Source organism: Rhinopithecus roxellana, chromosome 8 (assembly GCF_007565055.1).
Source record: "Rhinopithecus roxellana isolate Shanxi Qingling chromosome 8, ASM756505v1, whole genome shotgun sequence".
Taxonomy (NCBI): domain Eukaryota; kingdom Metazoa; phylum Chordata; class Mammalia; order Primates; family Cercopithecidae; genus Rhinopithecus; species Rhinopithecus roxellana.
This window is the reverse complement of record NC_044556.1, coordinates 31,876,873-31,901,711: the sequence shown is the minus strand read 5'-3', so window position 1 is coordinate 31,901,711 and position 24,839 is coordinate 31,876,873. Positions and strand designations below refer to the sequence as shown.

The window sequence follows — 24,839 nt, the reverse complement described above, 5'->3', positions numbered from 1 at the left end:
TTTGTTTTCTTTTCTTTTTGTTTTTGTTGTTTTTTTTTTTTTGAGACAGAGTCTCACTCTGTCACCTAGGCTGCAATGCAGAGGTGTGATCTCGGCTCACTGCAACCTCCATCTTCCGGGTTCAAGTGATTCTCCTGCTTCAGCCCCCTGAACAGCTGGGATTACAGATGCTCACCACTACGCCCAGCTAATTTTTTATATTTTTAGTAGAGACGGGGTTTCACCATGTTGGCTAGGCTGGTCTCAAACTCCTGACCTCAGGTGATTCGCCTGCCTTGGTCTCCCAAAGTGCTGGGATTATAGGCGTGAGCCACCGCGCCCAGACACAAAAATAGGTTTAATTCTACAGAATTAAACTGTGAAGGCCAATTTAAAAAATTAAAATAACAGGAACAGGAAATGTTTTTAGTAAAGAAAAATTCCTGAAATGTAATACTAAATTAACTGTGTACTGTATAATACCAAAACCAAACTATACCAAAAGTCCTCAGACAATTAAATAGGTCATGTGTGTTTAACCATTTGACAGGACATTAGAGAATGGTGTTTGATTTACTAAAATTAAGAGAACTATAGTAAGAATATTTTCCGTTTTCTTTCAGTAAACAGAAGAGTTGGGGAGGTTTGGGTTTTTTTAAAATCTAAACCAAAAACAAATTGTAAATACCTCCAAAAAAATTAATTTGTTCAGGGAAATAATTAAAAGACTGCTTCAAAACTATATTCTTTGCTGATTCCAGGCTAGAAAACTGATGAGCAGATGGCACCAATATAAGTGAATCATTAATGATCTATAAAACCAAATACTATCACTAATGTAAAGAGGCAAACTTAGATCAACTGTTATGAAAATCTCTATAATATAAGCACATGTAGTTAGAGGATTCAGAGCTTTCTGAATGAATGATGAAAAAGCAATTATAATCTACTTTTGATGACCACTGGTAGAATTATTTAAGCTCTCAATACCTGCAACTAAAACATATTAAAAGGTAGGCAAGAATCCTGAAACATTTCTAAAGCCAAGTTCTCACTGAAAGAATAAGAAAGTTTTCAAATACAGTCATGTGCTGCATAACAATGTTTTGGTCAACAACAGACTCCATAAATGTATGCTAGTGATCCTGTAAGATTATAATGGAGCTGAAACACTCCTAGTCCCTAGTGACATCATGGGCCATATTATCCTTTTATATGTTTAGAGATGTTGAGATATACAAATACTTACCATTATGTTACAATTGCCTACAGTATTTAGTACAATAACATGCTGTACAGGTTCATAGTCTAGGGGCAACAGGCTATATACCACAGAGCTTAGGTGTGTGGTAGGCTATACCATCTAATTCTGTGTATGCATAGTCTATGACGTTCACACAATGACAAATCACCTAATGATGCATGTTTCAGAATGTATCCCTGTCCTTATGCACAGCCGGACTATATCATTTAATTTCTTCTTGTAACAATTTAAGCTAGAATGATGATGTGAAAAGTAGGAAAACAATAATATTGGAGAAAAAACCTTAATGCTTAAAAGTACAAAGAGAAATACAGATAACAAGTGCTCACCAGGCTCCGTAAAAGTACATTTAAAAAAATACATTCTGGGCTGGGCACAGGTGGCTCACTCCTATAATCCAAGCACTTTGGGAGGCCGAGGTGGGTGGATCACAAGGTCAGGAGATCGAGACCATCCTGGCTAACACAGTGAAACCCCATCTCTACTACAAATACAAAAAATTAGCCAAGTGTGGTGGCGGGCGCCTGTAGTCCCAGCTACTCGGGAGGCTGAGGCAGGAGAATGGTGTGAACGTGGGAGGTGGAGCACGCAGTCAGCGGAGATCGCGCCACTGCACTCCAGCCTGGGCGACAAAGCGAGACTCCGTCTCAAAAAAAAAAAAAAAAAATTCTGATTTTAGGTTTTATAAATAAGTATATGTAAAAGAGGTAAAATAGGATAACACGTAATAGCTTCATATAAGTGTTCATTACAAATTCTCTAAAACTATGTTAACACTCAAGATAATATCCTTGACAAAAAGATACTTCAACTTCATTCCATGACTCAACCTTCTCTTTCTATACAAAGTCTACTATTGTGATCTGGCAAAATATTTATTAGTGAAATCCACAGTGCAGCCCAGACACAGAGAGCTGGCTGCATAAAAAGAAATACCACAATTCTAATTTCCCTCTCTAGCTGGCTATCAGTGCCAAGCCCTTACACAGAGGAACTTATGAGTTGGAACAGATTCAGAACCCAGCCACAATAAATGTCTCTCCTCCTTCACTTGCTTATAATAAAATGCCATGGAACTAATTTAGTGGTGCCAAGTATCCCATTTACATTCCAAGAGGGAACTTTTTTCTCCAAATCATACAAATGACCAAGGGCTCTATAATCCTAACCTTAGACAATTTTTATAAAGCATCCTATAAACTTCTAAGAGTGTCTATTACTTAAACATTTCCTTAAGGATGGGCACTAAACTTTCTCTAGTGTCACCAAGTTATTCTCTGTTATAGTTTCACAGAGAAAAATTACTTACTATGAAGCAGAATCATTGAGCTGATATTCCCTGGATCTGCTGAAGCAAGCTTGTACCCCACCATCTCGCCATAACCGTTTAATCACTCCTGCTAGTTCTGGAGTCATGACTCCTTCTTCAGCACTGCCAGCTAAAACAAATAATTGTCGGGCATCATCCTGAAGAAAGCAGTTAAGAAAGAGACAGATGACTCTCCATTTCCTTCAGACTTGATGACAGTCTCTTTAAAATACACACACATTACATGTTATGTTAAAAGAGGTGTTGTTACAGAGACCTTTTCTGACAGGCCAGCATGACAGAATTTATAATTAAGTCTTTCCTCATTCTCATTCCACTACCATTTTAAGTCCAGAACTGAGCTGAGAAATTATTTTACTTCCCCACCACTCCTCTACACATCACCATCCCTAGAAAAGATCATTTCTGGCCAGCCCACAAATCTCCATCCAGATTGCTAATAATTTTTGAGAGAAAAAAACTGGTTTATGAGACAGGCTTATGTAAAACATTCCCGTTCTATTAAAGGAAGCCTACAATAAAAATAGAAATAAAAAGACTAGCACATAAGAGGTAAAGTCTAAACACCTTAAAGGGAGTAAAACATTAATCAAGTTTAAGAAAAAGTATTCTCTTCTTTGCCTTCAGCCTAGACAGCAGAACAAGAAGAGGAGATGGAGGCACTTAAGGAGTCTAGAAGTCTAATGGGGGAAATAAATCCCTCAGGGAAAGATTCAAACAGTCCCTAGATTTCCCTAAAGGAATAATAATAATGTTCTGAGAGAGGGAAAGGAAGGCAGCAGGAGGAAAAGAAAGTAACCAAAACTTAATGAGTCATAGCCACAGTTTTTTCTTTTCTTTTTCTTTTTTTTTTTTTTTTGAGACAGAGTTTCGCTCTTGTCACTCAGGCTGGAGTGCAATGGTGTGATCTCTGCTCATTGTAACCTCCACCTCCTGGGTTCCAGTGATTCTCCTGCCTCAGCCTCCCAAGTAGCTGGGATTACAGGCGTCTGCCACCACATCCAGCTAATTTTTCTATTTTTAGTAGAGATGGGGTTTCACCATGTTGGCTAGGCTGGTCTCGAACACCTGACCTCAAGTGATCCGCTCGCTTCAGCCTCCCAAAGTGCTGGGATTACAGGCATGAGCCACCAGGCCCGGACATAGCCATAGTTTTCTAGGTTGTTACAGTTTTTATACATAAAATATGTGACAGAGAGGACAGAAATGGATTATGAGATTTTTATCGTTTTGCTTTATTCTATCCATCTCTACTTGTTGTTTAAAAATAAACACAGGTCGCCGGGCGCGGTGGCTCAAGCCTGTAATCCCAGCACTTTGGGAGGCCGAGACGGGTGGATCACGAGGTCAGGAGATCGAGACCATCCTGGCTAACACGGTGAAACCCCGTCTCTACTAAAAATACAAAAACTAGCCGGGCAAGGTGGCAGGCGCCTGTAGTCCCAGCTACTCCGGAGGCTGAGGCAGGAGAATGGCGTAAACCCAGGAGGCGGAGCTTGCAGTGGGCTGAGATCCGGCCACTGCGCTCCAGTCCGGGCGACAGAGCGAGACTCCGCCTCAAAAAAAAAAAAAAAATAAATAAATAAATAAATAAATAAATAAATAAATAAACACAGGTCTTGCAGAATGATTTTCCCAACCACATCTAATATTTATGTACCCTGAGAGATTCCAAATAACTATAAAAATAAAAAATTGAAAAAGTATATAACATGTAAAGAAAAAGTAAAGGAGAAAAGGGAGCAATCATTTGTATCTTAAGTAGTCATCAGGACAAGTAAACTAATAAACAGAAGTCATTTCAGACCACAGGTGAACTCACAACCAAAAACTCCAAAGACTTGTGAATTACCAGAACTTGTGCGTCCACCTTAGCAAAACAAAACCATCCGAAGTGCATTCAAATTATTGTTGCCAAACTCTGGGTCTCCAGCTCTAATGGTTTTTACCTAGTAATATTTCCTCCTTTATGATCCTTTCCTGTATTCTTTCTAGTAATATTTAGGCTCAACCCACTCTCATTTAGCTTCTTCTTTTTTTTTTTTTTTTTTTTTTTTTTTTGAGACGGAGTCTTGCTCTGTCGCCCAGGCTGGAGTGCAGTGGCCGGATCTCAGCTCACTGCAAGCTCCGCCTCCCGGGTTTACTCCATTCTCCTGCCTCAGCCTCCCGAGTAGCTGGGACTACAGGCGCCCGCCACCACGCCCGGCTAGTTTTTTGTATTTTTTAGTAGAGACGGGGTTTCACCATGTTAGCCAGACTGGTGTCGATCTCCTGATCTCGTGATCCACCCGTCTCGGCCTCCCAAAGTGCTGCGATTACAGGCTTGAGCCACCGCGCCCGGCCTCATTTAGCTTCTGAGATTAGGCGCATTCAGGGTGGCGTGGCGGTAGACTAGGCTCAACTCTAAGAAACCTTAGCTGGCTGGGCGCGGTGGCTCACGCCTGTAATCCCAGCACTTTGGGAGGCCGAGGCGGGCGGATCATGAGGTCAAGAGATTGAGACCATCCTGGCCAACACATGGTGAAACCCCGTCTCTACTAAAACGACAAAAATTAGCTGGGCGTGGTGGCGTGTGCTTGTAGTCCCAGCTACTCGGGAGACTGAGGCAGGAAAACTGCTTGAACCCAGGAGGCGGAGGTTGCAGTGAGCTGAGATGGTGCCACTGCACACTAGCCCTGGCGACAGAGCAAAACTCCATCTCAAAAAAAAAAAAAGAAAGAAAAGAAACCTTAGCTGAGATCTATATGCTCCTCCCTTTCTTTTCAAAGATAAAATTTTAAACAAATGAAAAAGTTGAAACATTAGACAAATTGGCAAACATACTCAACAGTGAGCATGTCCTTCTACACATGCAAGGTATGGTGCTTTATCTAACATTTGAAGTCTTTATAATCCCTTGGTTCTGAAATTTGACTTATACTCATGCACATATTCTAATAATCTTATTAAGCATTACTTAAAAATAAAAAAACATGATTCTAACTTTAGAAGCTTCAAAAGAGAGGGAATTATTACTACTTTTTTTGCTGTCCTGACTCTATAAATATTCTTTTAGGAGGAAACACTTTTTTCTTATCACTTAATTTCTTCCACTGACCTGCTCTTGCTTCCCCACAATAAACCCTCTCTAAAGGTCTATAAAGAGGTCCCTCTTGGCCAGGCATGGTGGCTCACGCCTGTAATCCCAATACTTTGGGCAGCCGAGGCAGATGGATCACCTGAAGTCAAGAGTTTGAGACTAGCCTGACCAACACGGAGAAACCCCCATCTGTACTAAAAATACAAAAAAATTAGGTGGGCATGGTGGTGCATGCCTGTAATCCCAGCTACTCAGGAGGCTGAGGCAGGAGAATCGCTTGAACCCAGGAGGCAGAGGTTGCAGTGAGCCGAGGCCACACCATTGCACTCCATCCTGGGCAACAAGAGCGAAACTCCGTCTCAAAAAAAAAAAAAAGAAGAGGCCCCTCTTAATAATAAACTTCACACCCCCACACTTAAGCAGATGTGAAAAAGTAACCCATTCCACACCCAGCTCTATTTCTTTTTTTTCATTCACACTCTCTAACCAACTATAAAAAACTAGAGTAGAGGCCGGGCACAGTGAATCACGCCTGTAATCCCAGCACTTGGGGAGGACGAGGCAAGTGGATCACCTGAGGTCAGGAATTCAAGACCAGCCTGGCCAACATGATGAAACCCCGTTTCTACTAAAAATACAAAAATTAGCCAGGCATAATGGCGGGTGCCTGTAATCCCAGCTACTCGGGAGGCTGAGGTAGGAGAATCGCTTGAACCCAGGAGGCAGAGGTTGCAGTGAGCCAGGATCATGCCGTTACACTCCAGCCTGGGTGACAAGAGCAAAACTCTGTCTCAAAAAACAAACAAAAACACTAGAGGACAATAAGAGAGGAGCTATAAACATAAAACCTTACACATGGGGAAAAAAAAAGAAACATTTAAAAATTATAATACAGGATTACAGATTAGGTTATGTGGACACCAGAAAGCTGGATGATTTAGGAGGCCTGACAGGGATTCATGATGTCAACTGCATCTGGTGACACAGGAGTGTTAGGACCCAAAGATTAATGACAATTGATTTCATAATGGAAAGAAATGGGGCCGGGCGCCGTGGCTCACGCCTGTAATCCCAGCACTTTGGGAGGCTGAAGCGGGCGGATTACGAGGTCAGGAGTTCGAGACCAGCTTGCCCAACATGGTGAAACTCCATCTCTACTAAAAATACAAAAATTAGCTATAATCTCAGATGCTCAGGAGGCTGAGGCAGGAGAATCACTTGAATCCGGGAGGCGGAGGTTACAGTGAGCTGAGATTGCGCCATTGCACTCCAGCCTGGGTGACAGGGAGAGAGTCCGTCTCAAAAAAAAAAAAAAGAAAGAAAGAAAGAAATGAAAGGGTAGGGAGATAAACAAAGGAAGACAGACAGTGGGGAATAACATTAAAGAGGGAAAGAGAAAAGGGACAAACTAAAAGAATCAATAACTGAGATGGAGAAAAAGCCAACAGAGAGAGGGAAGAGAATAAATACAGTACTACTGACCAGTTATCAGATACAACAAATACAACAGAGAAGTAGAGTTAGGTAACAGGGAGAAATGAGAAATGGGAAAAAGAAAATAAGACCACAGATAGAGCTGGTATGAAGAAGAAAAAAAGGAAAAGAAGGAATGAAAAGCAGGAGGTGGGAGAAGGAATAGGAAAGGGTAAGACAAGGATAAACGCTTTTTTTTGCTTGACTGCCAAACTTCCCCACGCGGACACATAGAAAAATAGTTTCTATGTGATATATTTTACAAAAATATGAAAGTCACATTCACATATTTTCTCTTATTTTGTGATACTCATCTCTCATTTTACAATCCCTAATCTAGCTCCTCTTCCTTTATGCCATTTCTAAGACACTTTCCAGTCTAACACTATCCAACTGTGACCACCCTTTCGGTATTTCCCCTCAACAATTTCCTATCTTTTTATCAAATATAAATTCACATTTGGTAAGTTGGAAGTGGCTTATAAGAGTTCCTAAGCGACTTCATAGACATACAGGTTTTGCCTTTCCAGGCAGACTTCCCAAATCATCTCCTTTTATTTCGCCATGGCATGTAAGTATGACACTCTGAACACAGCCAGTAAGTCTTAGATGTAGGAAATAATTCTATAATTTCCCAGCCTTTTCTGGAATTTAACTGATAGTAATATCAAAGATCTCCTGCCTTCATTTTGGCCCCCTCCCCAATGGCATAAAACATCCTAATTATACGTGGTCTAATTTTATAAACTAGATCTTCAGGGTCCACTAAGTATTATTATAATAACACAACTTTTTAAATAGCTGACATGTGCAAGGCATTAAAGAATTATACTAGGGCATGGTATACGCCAATTCTATAGCCTAAGGTTCCATGTAGTATACAGTATTCTTGAATATCTGACTTAGATATTCAAGAATTCGGACTTAGTGCTCATGTCCTTACAGAATTTATTCTGCAAGACTGATTTTGGCCTTTAATCTGTACACCTCAGAAAGCAGAACTACGTATCATGGCAACCTTTCTCTTAGATTATTATTTTAATGTACTATTATCAACTACTATAAAAGTCAACAGTGCTATTAAAAAAAAAAAAAGGCAACTGAATAGAACAGTTATCCCAGAAACTTATGATGCATCCACAGAATCCCATTTCCAAGACTCCTCTTGGGGTGGTTACATCTAACACCTTCTAAAGTAGATTGCTAACACTTCTCAAGTGAGCACAAAGTACTTTACTACATTTTATCTTGTTGCTTAAGTTCATTTCCCTAAAACATGAAGCAAAAATTTTGCTTAACTTAAAACTGTATCTGCTGAATAAGAGCAAGTGAAGAGGAAATGAGAAACACTTACTGCCCTGGCAGCTTCCCCAAAGTCAATCTTTAGCCGTCCCATGGCTCTTATGATTGCAATGATGGACTGTATAGTATTGCTGTAGACAACTACTTTATATTGTTTACATTCATCCTCTGAATACCCATCCTCATGAATGATTCTTTAAAACAAAGAAAACCACAAGTCAATAGCGTGGACCTAAAATGAAAAGATACTATGAATTTTATATGCATTAGGAGAAATCCTAGTCTAACAAAATGCCATATTCCAACTTACTTCATCTGTTTCACAATGGTGCTTTTACCAGATTCTCCAGCACCTGAAAGAAAAGAAAACCAGACTTTGAATTTCTCGGTAATCAACATAAAAGTATAATATCAACATGAATGATAAGTCTAGATTGATGGAAACCACAGGTCCTAGGGAAAATTTTGGTGAGGCTTTCATGTCTATCAAGAAAACGTATGGAGCTTCTCCACTATAGCATTTTACTTTCTTTACATAACTCAGCAACCAAGTATAATTTATTGAAAGTGTCCTAGGGCTTGCTTGGTATCGTTTGTGTAAAATAGGCATATCCAAGGACAGATGGTAACATAAACTTTTGAAGGAACTCATTCACTACATAAAACATGATATAAACACTGAATATGGGCAAAAATGAAATGATTATTTTTTGGTCTATTCATTTTTATTAATTCCTCTGTTGCTGCCTGCCCATACCAGAGAAATGTTCTGAGGGCAATCCTATCAGTCACAGAACTAAAGATGTTTTAAATAGAAGCAGAGAAGGCACTGTTCCTATCAATTTCTCACCATATACCATCTCAAGACCACCCTGCCCTCCTTAGCCAGCTGGAATCACTTTAAACAAATGACCACAAATGTCAAGCTGGCCTTCTGACCTCCTTGACAAAGCCACCTGCTAGATCTTCCCTAGTCAACTCACTTTCATATCTTTCAAGATCCCTATATCACACCACTTCCCCTCTCTCAAATTTTATAAACCCCTTCCCACTTCTGACTCTCAGCTGATGATCCTGCCCTACTTTTCCATAAAAATTAAAGCAATCAGAAAAAACTACCTCATTTTCCCACAACCACATCTACCAGTCTATCTGTACCTCCATTAATATTCTCTACCTTCATCAACGGATGCAAAGTCTCTGCCAATGTTTTAAAATCAACTTCTCCCCTTGCGCACCTTCATTTTACCTACTCAAGGTCATGGCTGCTGCAATTTCCCATGATATTTCCCATGTCTCAAATATGATCAATTTTTTCTTTCCACTGGGTCATTCTCATCAGCATACAAGCTTACTATACTATTTTCCATCTTTAAATCAACACACATACACACCCCTAACTTTCCTTGACCCCACACATTTTCTTCTAGCTACCACTCCATTTTCTCTATCCCTCTTTGCAGCAAAACTCCTCTAATGTGCCATCTCTACTCACTGCCTCCAATTTTGTACATTCAATTCTGTCCTTCAGCTATGCTAATCAGGCTTTCATCCCCACCACTCTACTGAAACCACTTCTCAAGGTCTCCAAAAACTTCCATCTTGACAAACCCAGTTGGTCAATTCTTGCTGCTCATCTTAGCCTCTTAAGCAGAATTTGTCTAAGTTGAAATATTTTCTTCACTAGGCAGGCTTCTAGCCAACACACCCTTCAGATTTGATTCCTACTTCACTCCTCAATCTCCTCTCTCCAGTTTCTGAATCCTTTTTTTTTCTTTCTTTTCTTTCTTTTTTTTTTTTTTGAGATGGAGTCCCACTCTGTAGCCCAGACTGGAGTGCAATGGTACAATCTCGGCTCACCACAACCTCCGCCTCCCAGGTTCAAGCAATTCTCCTGTCTCAGCCTCCTGAGTAGCTGGGATTACAGGCTCCCACCTTAACACCTGGCTAATTTTTGTATTTTTAGTAGAGATAGGGTTTCGCCATGTTAGCCAGGCTGGTCACAAACTCCTGACCTCAGGTGATCTGCCTGCCTCAGCCTCCCAAAATGCTGGTATTACAGGCGTGAGCCACCACACCTGGCCCAGTTTCTGAATTCTAAAGGTTGTATTGCTTCAGGGCTCCCTCCTTGGCCCCTTTCCCTATCTAAACTCATTCTCTAAGTTATCTAATCTCATCGCCTATTTTTTGGAGACAGACTCTTGCTCCGTCACCCAGGCTAGAGTGCAGTGGCGCAATCTTGGCTCACTGCAACATCTACCTCCCAGGTTCAAGTGATTCTCCTGCCTCAGCCTCCTGAGTAGCTGGGGCTACAAGCACGCGCCACCACATCTGGCTAATTTTTGTATTTTTAGTAGAGACGGGGTTTCACCATGTTCACCAGGCTGCTCTCGAACTCCTGGGCTCAAGCGATCCACCTGCCTCGACCTCCCAAAGTGCTGGGATTACAGAAGTGAGCCACCACACCCGGCCCTAATCTCATGGCTTAAGTACTATTCATAAACCAATCATAACAGGTAACATCTAGTGAGTAACCTCAGCCATGCTGTTCTAACCACTTTGTTTGTAACAACTAATCTAATCCTCACAATAACCCTATGAGGTAGACATTATCATCCCCATTTTACAGATGAGACTAATGATGCAGACAGATGTCAAGTAACTTGCCTACAATTACACAGTTAGTAAGTGGCAGAACTGAAATCTGCATTCACAGTTTGGCTCCAAAGCTGGTGTTTACTGCGTCTATACTACTGATTTCCAAATTTAGATCTCTAATCTTGGCTTCTAACCGTGGTTCCAGATTCATATATCTAAACCTGATATTAGATTTCTAGCAGGTATTTAGATTTCACAAACCTAAAATGCTCAAAACTGAGATACTGATTCCCCAACTCACTCTCACCTCAAAACAAACCCTGCTACTCCCTCAGTCTTCTCATTCCAGTAAATGGCACCAACATTCACCAGTTGCTCAAGTCAAAAATGTTAAGTGACACGTGACTAACATGCAGATAAGACAAGGATGCCGGTGCCAATCTGTATATTAAATATTAGTAAAGCTTAATCTTTTTAATAAAGCAATATAAATAGTTAATGTAATAGTTTTAACAGTTTGTTCCTGAACATTGAAAACCATAGGCCAGATCACTGCAAAAGCTTCCTAAATAGTCCAGTGCTTCAGACCTTGCCTTTTCTACAGCCAGTTTGCCAGTCAGTAGGTAGAATAAACTTCGTAAAATGTAAATTAGAACATGTCACACGATCTCCAGTTATACACAAAATCTATGGGCATTTTTGTGCAATATACTCTGGCCCCTGCCTACCTCTTCACCCTCATCTCTTGTTACTCTCCACTTTGTCCTCGCTGCTCTTGTCAGACCAGCATTCTTGCTTTTCCTCCAACATACCAAACCGGTTCTTACTGAGTTAGGTCCTGACTCTGTCTTTCCTGTCTTTAAGTTTACTGTTACCTGAAATAAGTTTTGCAAGATTTTCTTTTTCACAGGAACAGCCTTTTCTGACTAATCTATCTAAATAGTTCTCACCCCGTCACAGTCTCTCCCCTTATTCTGTGTTATATTTTTTCATAGCACTTACCACTTCCTCACACGACAGATTAGCTCATTTCTTATCTTCCGCACTAAAATATAAGCTCCATGAAGGCTTATTCATCCCTGCATTCCCAGGGCCTTAAATTGGTCATGACATAAATTATCTACTCAAATAAATATTACTAAACAATGAATAATATTTAGTAACCATGATTCTTTACTAAATATTTCTCAACTTTACTAACCAAAAGTTAATTAAAATCCAAATATAAAAATTCTAGACAACTACATTCTTATAGAATCAAAAGGTACATTTATATATGACCTTGTCTTATTACATAATCGATAATCGGGTAGTACTACATAGTTAATATTCAAGTAGAACATAGTGACTTTCTTAGGATGCTGTTATAAAAAGGTGAATCCTCTCATTCATATCTAAAAAAACCAATGATTCTACTCTGGGGAAGAAAATACAAATGCATACCAGTTATATTTTAAATTGTTTAAAAGACAAAATTCCCAGATTATCCATATTAACAAGAGCTACTAAATTAAGAAAAGTTGAGATTAATAAATCAATGTGTACTATTCTTTTATATATTGAAAACCACATTTCCATCATTCATGTGAGATTATCTTGAATGAAATAATAAATCTATTAATCTCAGAATCAGTTTCTACCTACCTCATTAATCCTAGCCTACGGATGTGCTGATTAAAAAAAAAAAAACCCTCTGTTGCCCTACCTCTCTCACATTTTTCCAAGGCTCCCTGAGAAAATGTCAGTTTGCCTTTCCCTTTATTATCACACTAACATCTTCTTCCGAGCTTCCAGTAATCCCAGCACTTTGGGAGGCCGAGGCTGATGGATCACCTGAGGTCAGGAGTTCAAGACCAGCCATGGCCAACATGGTGAAACTCCGTCTCTACTAAAAATACAAAAAATTAGCCAGGCGTGGTGGTGGGCACCTGTAATCCCAGCTACTTAAGAGGCTGAGGTATGAGAATCACTTGAACCCGGGAGGCAGAGGTTGCAGTGAGCCAAGATCACACCATGGCACTCCACCCTGGGCAACAGATCGAGACTCTGTCTTTAAAAAAAAAAAAAAAAAAAAGGCACTTCTAACTGCCCACAGAACTAAATACGGATTTGTTTCAGTGGGTGTTCCGGGGGGCATTTTATACAAATAAAGAGTGAATCACTTTATACCAAAAGTCTTTGACCCACTCGGCTTCTAGATCACCATTTTTTTTTTTTTTTTTTTTTTTGAGACGGCGTCTCGCTCTGTCGCCCAGGCTGGAGTACAGTGGCGCGATCTCGGCTCACTGCAAGCTCCGCCTCCCGGGTCTACGCCATTCTCCTGCCTCAGCCTCCCAAATAACTGGGACTACAGGCGCCCGGCACATCGCCCGGCTAGTTTTTTTGTATTTTTTTAGTAGAGACGGGGTTTCACCATGTTAGCCAGGATGGTCTCGATCTCCTGACCTCGTGATCCCCCCATCTCGGCCTCTCAAAGTGCTGGGATTACAGGCTTGAGGCACCGCGCCCAGCCATTCTAGATCACCATGAAGGGTGCCACCATCTTATCCATCTTCCAAGTATGAAATATAAGAGTCATCTGGAACCCACTCACTTCTCTTCTCTCCTTACCAAGCTGTAACAAAATCTTCTTTCTTCTTACGCATTTCTCAAATTAATCCTTTCTATCCTTCACATGTCTGAGCCTGATGTTGCACCTATTATACGTTACTGCTGTGATTTTCTGAAGCTTCCAGCTCAAAGCCCCTCTCCCTTCTCATCATTTCCAAACGGCACTTTTTTTTTTTTTTAATAGTCTTGCTCCATTGCCCAGACTGGAGTGCAATGGTGCAAACTCAGTTCACTGCAACCTCTGTCTCCCAGGTTCAAGCAATTCTCCTGCCTCGGCCTCCCAAGTAGCTGGGATTACAGGCCCTGCCCCAAGTGGCACTATTTTTAAAACCATCAGTTTATCTAACAATTCTCCAAATTATTGAAACACTTTCTATAACCCTTTCTTATTAGGTCTGGGTTCTTCACTTTTACCTCAACTCGCTGTGCTCCATTGTTCTAGCAGTAAGCTCCCTTTTCATAACATCTCATTGTTGCATTTTCCCCAAGCTGCTTCCTATGTTCCATCTCCCTACCCCACAACACACGTGGTGTTTGGAACTTCCTAATTTTATCGGCATCTTTTATCTCTTTTTTCAAAAATTTATCACAAGTTTAAGGGGAGATTCAGTTGCCCATCTTCAATACACCAGGGAAGTGATAGTTGAAATACAAAGAATGGGAAGATGCAAAGGATATTGCAAAGACAGCATCTATGGCTTGGAAAGGGAGGAACTGAAGAGGACTCTATGCAGAAGGGATGGAACTGCGCAGGGGGTTAGGATATACAGGGGAGAAAAAGTTGGAAAGGTCCCAGAAACAGGAGGGAATAGGATCCATTCAACATAGAAGCTTTGTCCTTTAAAAGATATCCTATGTAAGTAGGGAAAAAGGATGAGAGGTGAAGTCACAGAGATTTTTGAGAATAAAAGGAGGAAGGAAGCCATGTTAGTCTCATTCTCAATAAAAGAGGCAAGGCAATCTGCATAGAATAAAGGAAGAGGATTAATTTAGAAAACTATCTGGGGACAGGGCATGGTTGGTTCACACCTATAATCCCACCACTCTGGGAGGCCAAGGCAGGAAGATCACTTGAGGCTATGAGTTCAAGACCAGTCTAGGCAACACAGGCAAACCTCATATCTACCAAAAAAAAAAAAAAAAAAAAAAAAAAAACCAACAAAACAAAACAAGAATAACACAAAAAATTAGCTGGGCCTAGTAGCACACACCTGTAATCTCAGCTACTTGGGAAAATCTCTTGAGCCCAGGAATTCAAGGTTGCAGTGAGTTACAAGTGTGCTACTACACTCAAACCTGGGCACAGAGCAAGACCTTGTCCCAGCAAAAAGAAAAAGAAAATAATCTGTGTTTATCTACAATTTGAATACATAATCATCAACACTGTTAAACCAAAAAAAAATTCACCAATATGGAGCTGGGCACGGTGGCTCATGCCTGTAATCCCAGCACTTGGGGAGGCCGAGACCGGCAGATCACAAGGTCAGGAGATCGAGACCATCCTGGCTAACACGGTGAAACCCCGTCTCCACTAAAAATATAAAAAAAATTAGCCAGGCATGGTGGCGGACACCTGCAGTCCCCGCTACTCGGGAGGTTGAGGCAGGAGAATGGCGTGAACCCAGGAGGCAGAGCTTGCAGTAAGCCGAGATCGCGCCACTGTACTCCAGCCTGGATGACTGAGCGAGACTCCATATCAAAAAAAAAAAAAAAAAAAAAAAAAATTCACCAACATGTACTCTAATGTAGAATCACTGTATTTACCTAAACATGGGTTTTTGTTTGTTTTTTGTTTTGAGACAGAGTCTTACTCTGTCACCCAGGTTGGAGTGTAGTGGCACAATCACAGATCACTGCAGTCTCAATTTCCCGGGCTCAAGCAATCCTCCTCCCTCAGCCTCCTGAGTAGCTGGGCGTAGCTAGGACTACAGGTGCACACCATCGTGCCTGGCTAATTTTTTTTTTTATTTTTAGTAGAGATGAAGTCTCACTATGTTGCCCAGGCTGGCCTCAAACTCCTGAGCTCAAGCAATCCTCCTGCCTCACCTCCCAAAGTGCTGGGATTACAGGGGCAAGCCACTGCACCCAGCCACATGTTCTTAATTGAATTTTTAAAATGATCTCTGAGCAGGTACCAGAGCATATGCTCTCCACCCCTCAATAACATATATTACATTATGGGTATGCAAAGTGAGAGATGGTGATAATTTCTTTGCAAGATAATTTTTAAACAAGGCCTAAAGTGATTGGAATTTGGAACTGCTAAAACAAATAAACCATTATCATATATGAGCAAACTCATTCAGCTCACATACAGACTGATTTTAAAAATTAACCCTGACAGACGGCTAATTCTCAAAAAAAACACTATCCCCTGAGGCCTTCTCTTTTTTCTCTTTCATTTGACTAAAGCCAGTCCAAAGAAGATACATGAGTATATTATGCGAATTTCTATTTCTGTGCCTTCAAGCACAATGAATTTCCTCATTTGAATGGAGGTCAATAGAAAATGCTTAAAACAGTGCCTGGCACACAGTAAATGTTTCATAAATGTTAGCTAGTTATTATTTATGAATGCTGTTTTCAATGTTGAGAATATCACCAAGTAATGTTAAGGCCTTGCAAAGTTTCATTTAGTAATAACAACTTGGATACTGATGTTGGTTCAAAATTCCAGTAAAAATGGTATAACTATTTAGCAGTGGTTTCATAATAATAAAATCCTAGACAGAATCTGGATTCACACACTTAAACTGCAACTTATAACCTGAAAGTTACAGCAAACTATAATATATCAAAGCATTAGTCGTTTTCTTCACCCTATCCTGAAGGACAAAAACACTCTCTTCCTTAAATGTATTTTCAGCCCCAGATATTTCTGTCTACTATCGCCTCTCCTTTTCATCCATTTACATCTCTATAGCTTTTCCTTGAAGCTTTCTCACAGGTCTCTCTGTACCACTACCACCTGAGATAGCGGTTATTCCAGGGGTGCCTGAAACATCTCCTCTTCCTGTTAAATACTGGTTTCTATAGAGAAATCTTAAAATTTTTAGTAGCAGGATTATAATTAGAGTATAGCCCCTCTTCCAGAGGTCTGGACAGTCAAGTCCCAGTATGGCACTATTTTTAGATAACCTTCTAGTCAGTGCTAGACCAACACTCTTTCTTCTACCAGCCCCCATTATCAGACATATAGGAACATATGACCAGAATAGGCGCAGACAGCCCTGCTCTCACAGCACGCTGAAAGCTTGATCAGCAAATAAAATAGATTTTTTTGCTAACTTATTCTCGCCTTTCATTTACAACAGGAAAGAAAAAAGAATTGTGAGCATCTACAACTAAAGATCATAGGAGAAAGCCCATGCTATTTCCAATAGGAGTACCTACTGCTCCTGGTTGATTCCTTTTAGTAACAGGTATAAGTATGTAACTCTAAAAATTCAGAGTAAGGTTAAAAATGACATTTTAGGCCGGGTGCGGTGGCTCATGCCTGTAATGCCAGCACTTTGGGAGGCTGAGGCGGGTGGATCACCTGAGGTCAGGAGTTCAAGACCAGCCTGGCCAACATAGTGAAACCTCGTCTCTACTAAAAATACAAAAAATTAGCCAGGTGTGGTGGCAGACACCTGTAATCCCAGCTATTCAGGAGGCTGAGGCAGGAGAATCGCTTGAATCTAGGAGGTGGAGGTTGCAGTGAGCCAAGACCATACCATTGCACTCTGGCCTGGGCAACGAGAGCAAAACACCGTCTCAAACAAACAAACAAAAAATGACATTTCATTCAAACGGCTTTTCAAGGTACTACACTTAATTTAAAAACCAGTTGCTTCTTAGTTCAATAAAAGAAAAGGCTAGAAGAATAACAGATAGGAAAAACAGCACTGAGGAAATAAAAATTTTTTTAACAAACATGTCTCCTACATGCCTTTCGAAAAGGCTGAAAATTGTGACTTCAAATACAAATAAGTTTATGGACTTTATGGTCTGGTGGGAGAAGTTAGAGATCTATTTTTCTTGTGAAATTACCAAGTTTCCTTAGCCTACAATCTCAAAACAGTTTTTCAGCCAGCCCACTATCCCTCTAAACATGACAAGCCTCTATATATGCTATCAACATCCGTGAAACTCCTATTTAACTCAGACTTCAACTCCTTGCTGAAGCCCTCCTCATTCATTCTGAACAGTTATCACTTCCACTCTGGTGGCTGACATAGATTACTCCCTTTGCACATCAGTTCAAGAGGTTAACTTCCAAAACTAGCTCCCAAACTGTCCTTTCCAGCCACCTCACCTCATTTTATCTCTAGCCAGCTCTGGCTACTGTAAAAAAATTATTTGACTCTCTTCCTAGCTCCTAATCTCCTTGCTTCTCATAAGTTGCTAATTGGTTTTCCTGATTTTGATTAAAATAGTAATGAAACTCTTTCTGTCACAACCTGAAAACCCTTCCATATCTATGTAATTCGCCCTCAAGGCACCCTGACCAGGCTCAACCTGGCTTTACAGGGTAATGTCAAACACTACTACATTAGTACTTGGTCAAATTATCGTAATTATTCGGGTTTGTGCCTGTTTAGGACTCCACTAGCCCTAAGCTCAAAGCACAATCCTTGAAAGCACAAAATTGTGATTTCTTTTTGTGTACCCCCCGCCAATCTAGAGCAAAATCTAGGACAGAGCAGGCACTTAATGACTATCTGTGAGATGAATGGCTTGAGTTTCTACAATATTCAGTGGTTGCTTAATCACATGAATCTCAATGCCAGATGTAATGGATGGAATCTTCAATGTGGGTAGTTAACAGAAACAAAAGATGTCCATTCCTATGCTATCTTTATTCGGCCTCACACCCACTCTTGGCCCTTCAACTGTTATCCCATGACTGTACTGATAATAAATTTGGACTCACTCACTAACCTCACTCCCTTCTAGCCTTACTCTCAAACCCTTGTCCTAGTTCCCTTGCACTCATCATCTCATTCTATCCCTAACCCCTAGAAGAGTATATAAAACATAGTGAGCACTCATTTATTATTTGTTCAGGGAGATCATCAATGAGTGTGTTGTTTTTTTTTTTTTTTTTTTGAGACAGAGTCTCACTCTGTTACCCAGTGGCACAATCTCGGCTCACTGCAACCTCTGCTGCCCGGGTTCAAGTGATTCTCCTGTCTCAGCCTCCCAAGTAGCTGGGGATTACAGGCGCCTGCCACCACGCCCGTCCTATTTTTTTTGTAGTTTTAGTAGAGACGGGGTTTCACCATCTTGGCCAGGCTGGTCTTGAACTCCTGATCTCATGATCCACCAGCCTCAGCCTCCCGAAGTGCTAGGATTACAGGCGTGAGCCACAGTGCCTGGCTACGAATGAATATCTTAAGGATAAAAGAAGGCAGTGAGTTGTAACTGGAAGAGAGCTAATGGTCTTTTCTTTGAAAAAGATTGTTCTAGGAAGCAATCACATACCAATTATCAAAAAAGCTTAAAGGGCATATGAGAAAATTTTGATAAACTTAACTGACATATTAGAATTTCAAAACACCTGCCTGCCCATAATCTCTTCTATAAAAATCCCTACTTCACTACCTCAGTGGGGAATGGCCCACACGATCTAGGCCACATCCTTTCCTATGACTGAATTGAGAGTAAATACCTAACACAGGAGTCACCCAGTCACAGACTGTTGGGGGCCTACGTGACCTAGCTCTAAAAGATGAGCAGGACCAATTGGATTATCTGAGGAATCTGCACTAGGAGATACATGTGAAAAAAACCTAGGCTACCATAATAGAGCTTCATGCACAACAAGGTCACAAAGGAAGAGATTCAGAGGAAGGCTGGTCTGGAGAGAAGAGAACAGACAAATGTGCCGTGAGACTTAAAGGAGAGAGTTCACAAAAAAAGAGACATCAAGTAAGTGAGGAAACAGAGAGTGAATGGGGGAAGGGCACCTTTTTTTTTTACAACAAAGGTTGTTGCCCCAGTTTAAAAAACAAAAGACAAACAAACACACAAACAAAAACACAAATGGATGGGACCAAGGAAAGAGAAAGAGGGGAACAAGAAAAGGTAAGAAAGCAAAAAAATTAAATAAATAAAATAAAATAAAATAAAGGCAGAAACAGTGAAGCCAGCAAGAGGCAAAAACAGACAAAAAAGAGATAACAGTCTGGCCAAAGAGCTGCCTCAGTTCCTGCGGCCTGATTCTCCAACTCTTCCTGTATTCCCACATATACCTTTCTATAGTCTAACAATAACCTATCAACACACCAACTTTTGGTCCTAGTTTGAATGAATTTTCTTTTCCTTGCCACCAAAAAAAAAAAAAAACAAAACACAAAAAAACTGAATGGAATTGGCTTTAAGGACATGAAAATTACCTTTTTTGCCTTTAAAACTTTAGGTTGTTTTTATTAAAAAATATTGTATACATAAAAGGGAATACTTACAGCAAATGTATATAACAAAAATATCTATGTACCTATTGTCCAGCATAAAAAATTAAACATTACCATTTACCTTTGAAGCAACCTATGTGTCCCTCCCAATATCAGTTACTGTTTCATTAAATATTTCTAGAGGGTAAAATATGTAATGACAGAGGGGGAGATGTTTTTTAAAGGCCCTAACAACCAAATGGTTTGTTCTGAGTTTCACATCCTTCATCAATTACATACATAGACAATAATTCTATCATTTTACAAGCATCACAAACCATAAAGCAGAAAGTAAATAGGCATTTTACATTCATAAATCATCTAAGGAAGGGCTGGTTTGAGTTTATTTTAAAAAAAGGCAGCTCACTCAGCTAAGCAGCTCTCCTCAAAATGTTATCACTTAAAGGGGGAGAAGTACATAGAGTTCCTTCCTTGGCTTTGAATGCTTAAGGGAGCAGTCACTTGTGAGCAAGGACAGGGATCATCCTCTGGCTGCCTCAGTGGTTTTTGTTTGTTTGTTTTCTGAGACAGTGTCTTGCTCTGTCATCCAGGCTAGAGTGCAGTGGCATAATCTCTGCTCACCGCAACCTCTGCCCCGCCCCAGGGCTCAAGCAATCCTTCCCCCTCAGCCTCTGGAGGAGGGGACCACAGGCGCACATCACCACACCAGCTAATTTTTGTATTTTTAGTAGAGATGGAGTTTCACCATGTTGCCCAGGCTAGTATCAAACTCCTGAGTTCAAGCAATCCCAAAATGATGAGATTACAGGCATGCGCCACTGTGCCCAGTCTCAGTGTTCTAATTTTGGCCTGTGGTATGTTTCCCTCTACTTATTTGAAAGTAGGGCAGCAAAAAGCCATTTTGATGCTAATATTAAATTACGCAGTATTTATATATGACATGACTGAAAACTGTCTTTTGTTTAAAGGGAACAGAACTGACAGAAGCAACTATAATGCACAAATAATCCAAAGATTTCATTTTAACCTTTTAACCCATAGAAATAATTATTCATTACATTGCAGATGTCCTCCAAAGTTAATTGCAATGCTAAATCACTTATCAAAACACCTACATCCTAAAATTCTACAATTTTGGGATTTAAAATGTTGAAATCATATTCCTCCCTACCTAGGACCCTCTAACATCGATAGCTGCATAGAGCACGTTTCTACAGGTGTATTTAATCAAATGTAAATCAAACTACACTTTCAAAATTCACTAACAGCAAACACTACACACTGAGTTGCCAGATAAGAATGCCTGCAATTTCAATTTCCTTTACTATAATAAATGCTCACCAAAGCTGTTAAGCTAAAACCCAAAACAGTCTGGATTTCACATATGTATTTACTTCTACTTAACCTTTTGTTACAGCATGAATTAGTGGAGGAATGGCAAAAAAAAAAAAAAAAAAAAAAAGCTGGTAATAAGAAGGAGAACAATGCAATCTCTGGGATGAGTTCCCCTAAATTTTATACACACACACATACCTTGGTATCCACAGGGGATTGGTTCCAGGACTCCCCTAGGATACCAAAATCCACCAATGCTCAAGTCCCTTACATAAAATGGTGTAGTATTTGCATATAACCTACACACAATCTGCTGTAAAGTTTAAATCCTCTCTAGATTATTTATAATACCTAATAAAATGTAAATGCTATGTAAATAGTTGTTATAATTTTTGTCATATTATTTTATTTTTCCCAATATTTTTGATGTCATTGGTTAAATCCAGATGCAGAACCTACTCCATATGTGTGCATATATATTTTGTGTATGTATATACACACACACATATATTCATAGTATACACATACATACATAATACAGCTTAAACTACAGCTACCAAAAAAATTCACATAAACACTCTCCAAATCCTCTGCATACCTTTCAGGCTCACCTTCTACACTCTTCCTGTACCAACCCTTCATTTCTTTTTTTTTTTTCTTTTTGAGACGGAGTCTCGCTCAGTCGCCCAGGCTGGAGCGCAGTGGCGCGAACCCGGCTCACTGCAAGCTCCGCCTCCCGGGTTCACGCCATTCTCCTGCCTCAGCCTCCGAAGTAGCTGGGGCTACAGGCGCCCGCCGCCACGCCCGGCTAATTTTTTGCATTTTTAGTAGAGATGGGGGTTTCACCGTGTCGGCCAGGATGGTCTCGATCTCCTGACCTCGTGATCCACCCGCCTTGGCCTCCCAAAGTGCTGGGATTACAGGCGTGAGCCACCCCGCCCGGCACCAACCATTCATTTAAATCAAATCTATTTGCTCACTCATGTTCTGAGTCTTTGTGCTTACTATTCCCTTTGTCTGGATATCCTTCTCTCCAGCCTCTGCCTTAAGAGTTCCTATTTAACTTTCATCCCAGCTTTCTGCTTGGTTAAATATTCTAAAAGGAAGAAACTAAAAAAAAAAAAAAAGAAAAGAAAAGTTGCTATTTAATTTTCAAAGCCCATTTCAAATGTCACCTCCTCTGGGAGGGCCTCCCTGATGTAAATCTCTCTCTCTCTTCCTCCTCCTCCTCCTTACAAAATTGATTATTCCTTCTGTAATCACATTTTATTACCATTGTTTACTTGCATATCTCCCCTACTTGAACTGCTTAAGAATTCTGTGTATTTCTCATTTATATCTCCAGGCTGGAAAATAAGTTAATACATGAGCCTTCCACTGAACAGTGCAACACTGAAAACCAAAAAGCTCAATAAAAAGTAGCCTTGACTAAATGCAATAGCGTATCCTGGATTGGATCCTGAAGCAGAAAATTAGTGGGAAAACTGCTGAAATCTAAATAAAATGTGAAGTTTAGTTAACATTAAGGCACCAATATTAATCTCTGAGTGTTTACAAATGTACCATAGCTACGTAAGGTATCAACATTAAGGAAAAACAGGTGTAAAGTATATAGGGACTCTGCACTATCTGCAATGATTTTCTGTAAATCTAAAATTTTCCCAAAATTAAAAGTTTATTTTAAAAAAATTGAGTAGTCTAGAAAAAGTTTAAAGAACTACTTCAACTTTTGCTGGGGACATGAATGTGGATTTTAATTACAAACATAATAACAAAAATAGAATAAGAAATACTTTTCTTCTTAGAAGCAGAAGGAGAAAGGAAGCAAATTATTCTCAATACCCTGGAATGAACCAAAATTAAGACTGCACTATCCTAACATATACCTCAGGACTACATTACCTACATAAGTCATGGTAGTAGTTTTTTTTTTTTTTTTTTTTTTTTTTTTTTGAGGCGGAGTCTCGCTCTGTCGCCCGGACTGGAGTGCAGTGGCCAGATCTCAGCTCACTGCAAGCTCCGCCTCCCGGGTTTACGCCATTCTCCTGCCTCAGCCTCCCGAGTAGCTGGGACTACAGGCGCCCGCCACCTCGCCCGGCTAGTTTTTTTTTGTATTTTTAGTAGAGACGGGGTTTCACCGTGTTAGCCAGGATGGTCTCGATCTCCTGACCTCGTGATCCGCCCGTCTCGGCCTCCCAAAGTGCTGGGATTACAGGCTTGAGCCACCGCGTCCGGCCAAGTCATGGTAGTAGTTTTATCATTATATCAAACAAAGCCCTGTTTTGAAGTTAATGATTCCCAAGTTCTAACTTGAAGAAATACAGGGAAAATGTTCTGTTAAAGATATGTCACTTTAAAACAACCCTTCAAAACTCACTTTCACATCAGCTCTTTAAGAGCAGTGAATCAGGTCAGATAAGGTGGCTCACACCTGTAATCCCACCACTTTGGGAGGCTGAGTTGAGAGGATCACTTGAGCCCAGGAGTTAAAGACTACCCTGGGCACTGTAGACAGACCCCATGTCTACCAAAAATTTAAATTAGCCTAGCATAGTGGTGCATGCCTGTAGTTCCAGCTACTCAGGAAGCTGAGGCAGGAGGATCACAAGAGCATTGACTAGAGAGGACTTTTGCTGTTTCTCAAATGACTTTTTTTTTTTTTTTTTTTAAGAGACAGGGTCTCACTCTGTTAAATTTTTTGTAGAGACAAGGTCTGGTCATCTTGCCCAGGCCAGTCCTCCGGCCTCAGCTTCCCAAAGTCCTGGGATTACAAGACTCTGCCCAGCCAGTACAATTTAAATATACAAACAGAGTGTATGTTTTGATCACAGCAAGGCATGCCTGACTCAATAGCTGCTACAGCTAGAAAAAATTCAGAATATTATACTGAGCAGCAAAATAATTATTATTATTATTACGACTTAGAATACTATCTACTTCCAAGAGCAATAAGAATTCCTTGAGATATAAAATACTAACATTGTTCAAAACACAGATGTTTTGTATTAATATTAAAAACATGGCCGGGCGCGGTGGCTCAAGCCTGTAATCCCAGCACTTTGGGAGGCCGAGACGGGTGGATCACGAGGTCAGGAGATCGAGACCATCCTGGCTAACATGGTGAAACCCCGTTTCTACTAAAAAATACAAAAAAAAAACTAGCCGGGCGAGCTGGCGGGCGCCTGTAGTCCCAGCTACTCGGGAGGCTGAGGCAGGAGAATGGCATAAACCCAGGAGACAGAGCTTGCAGTGAGCTGAGATCCGGCCACTGCACTCCAGCCTGGGCGACAAAGCAAGACTCCGTCTCAAAAAAAAAAAAAAAACATTTATCCATCTGAAAACGTGACTTGGTGACAAAAAGAGGCCCTAACAGCAATTAGTAATGGGATCAACAAACACAATAACATCTCAGCTAATCCTTAACAATCTTCCTTAAACTTTTAGGTATCCAAGTCTAACTTGGAAATCAAA

The 24,839-nt window shown here is 40.4% G+C and overlaps 1 protein-coding gene across 1 annotated transcript in view; it reads right to left on the bottom strand.

Annotated features, from left to right (window-relative positions):
• The window catches only part of GNAI3 (G protein subunit alpha i3), a 49,803-nt gene that overhangs the window by 12,267 nt on the left and 12,697 nt on the right, over nt 1–24,839 (bottom strand). Inside the window, exons 2-4 of the mRNA XM_010355568.2 lie at nt 8,738–8,780; nt 8,480–8,621; nt 2,553–2,710 (exon numbers count right to left, since the gene is read on the bottom strand). Coding sequence (XP_010353870.1) covers nt 2,553–2,710; nt 8,480–8,621; nt 8,738–8,780 — 343 coding nt within the window. The remainder of the gene's footprint in view (nt 1–2,552; nt 2,711–8,479; nt 8,622–8,737; nt 8,781–24,839) is intronic.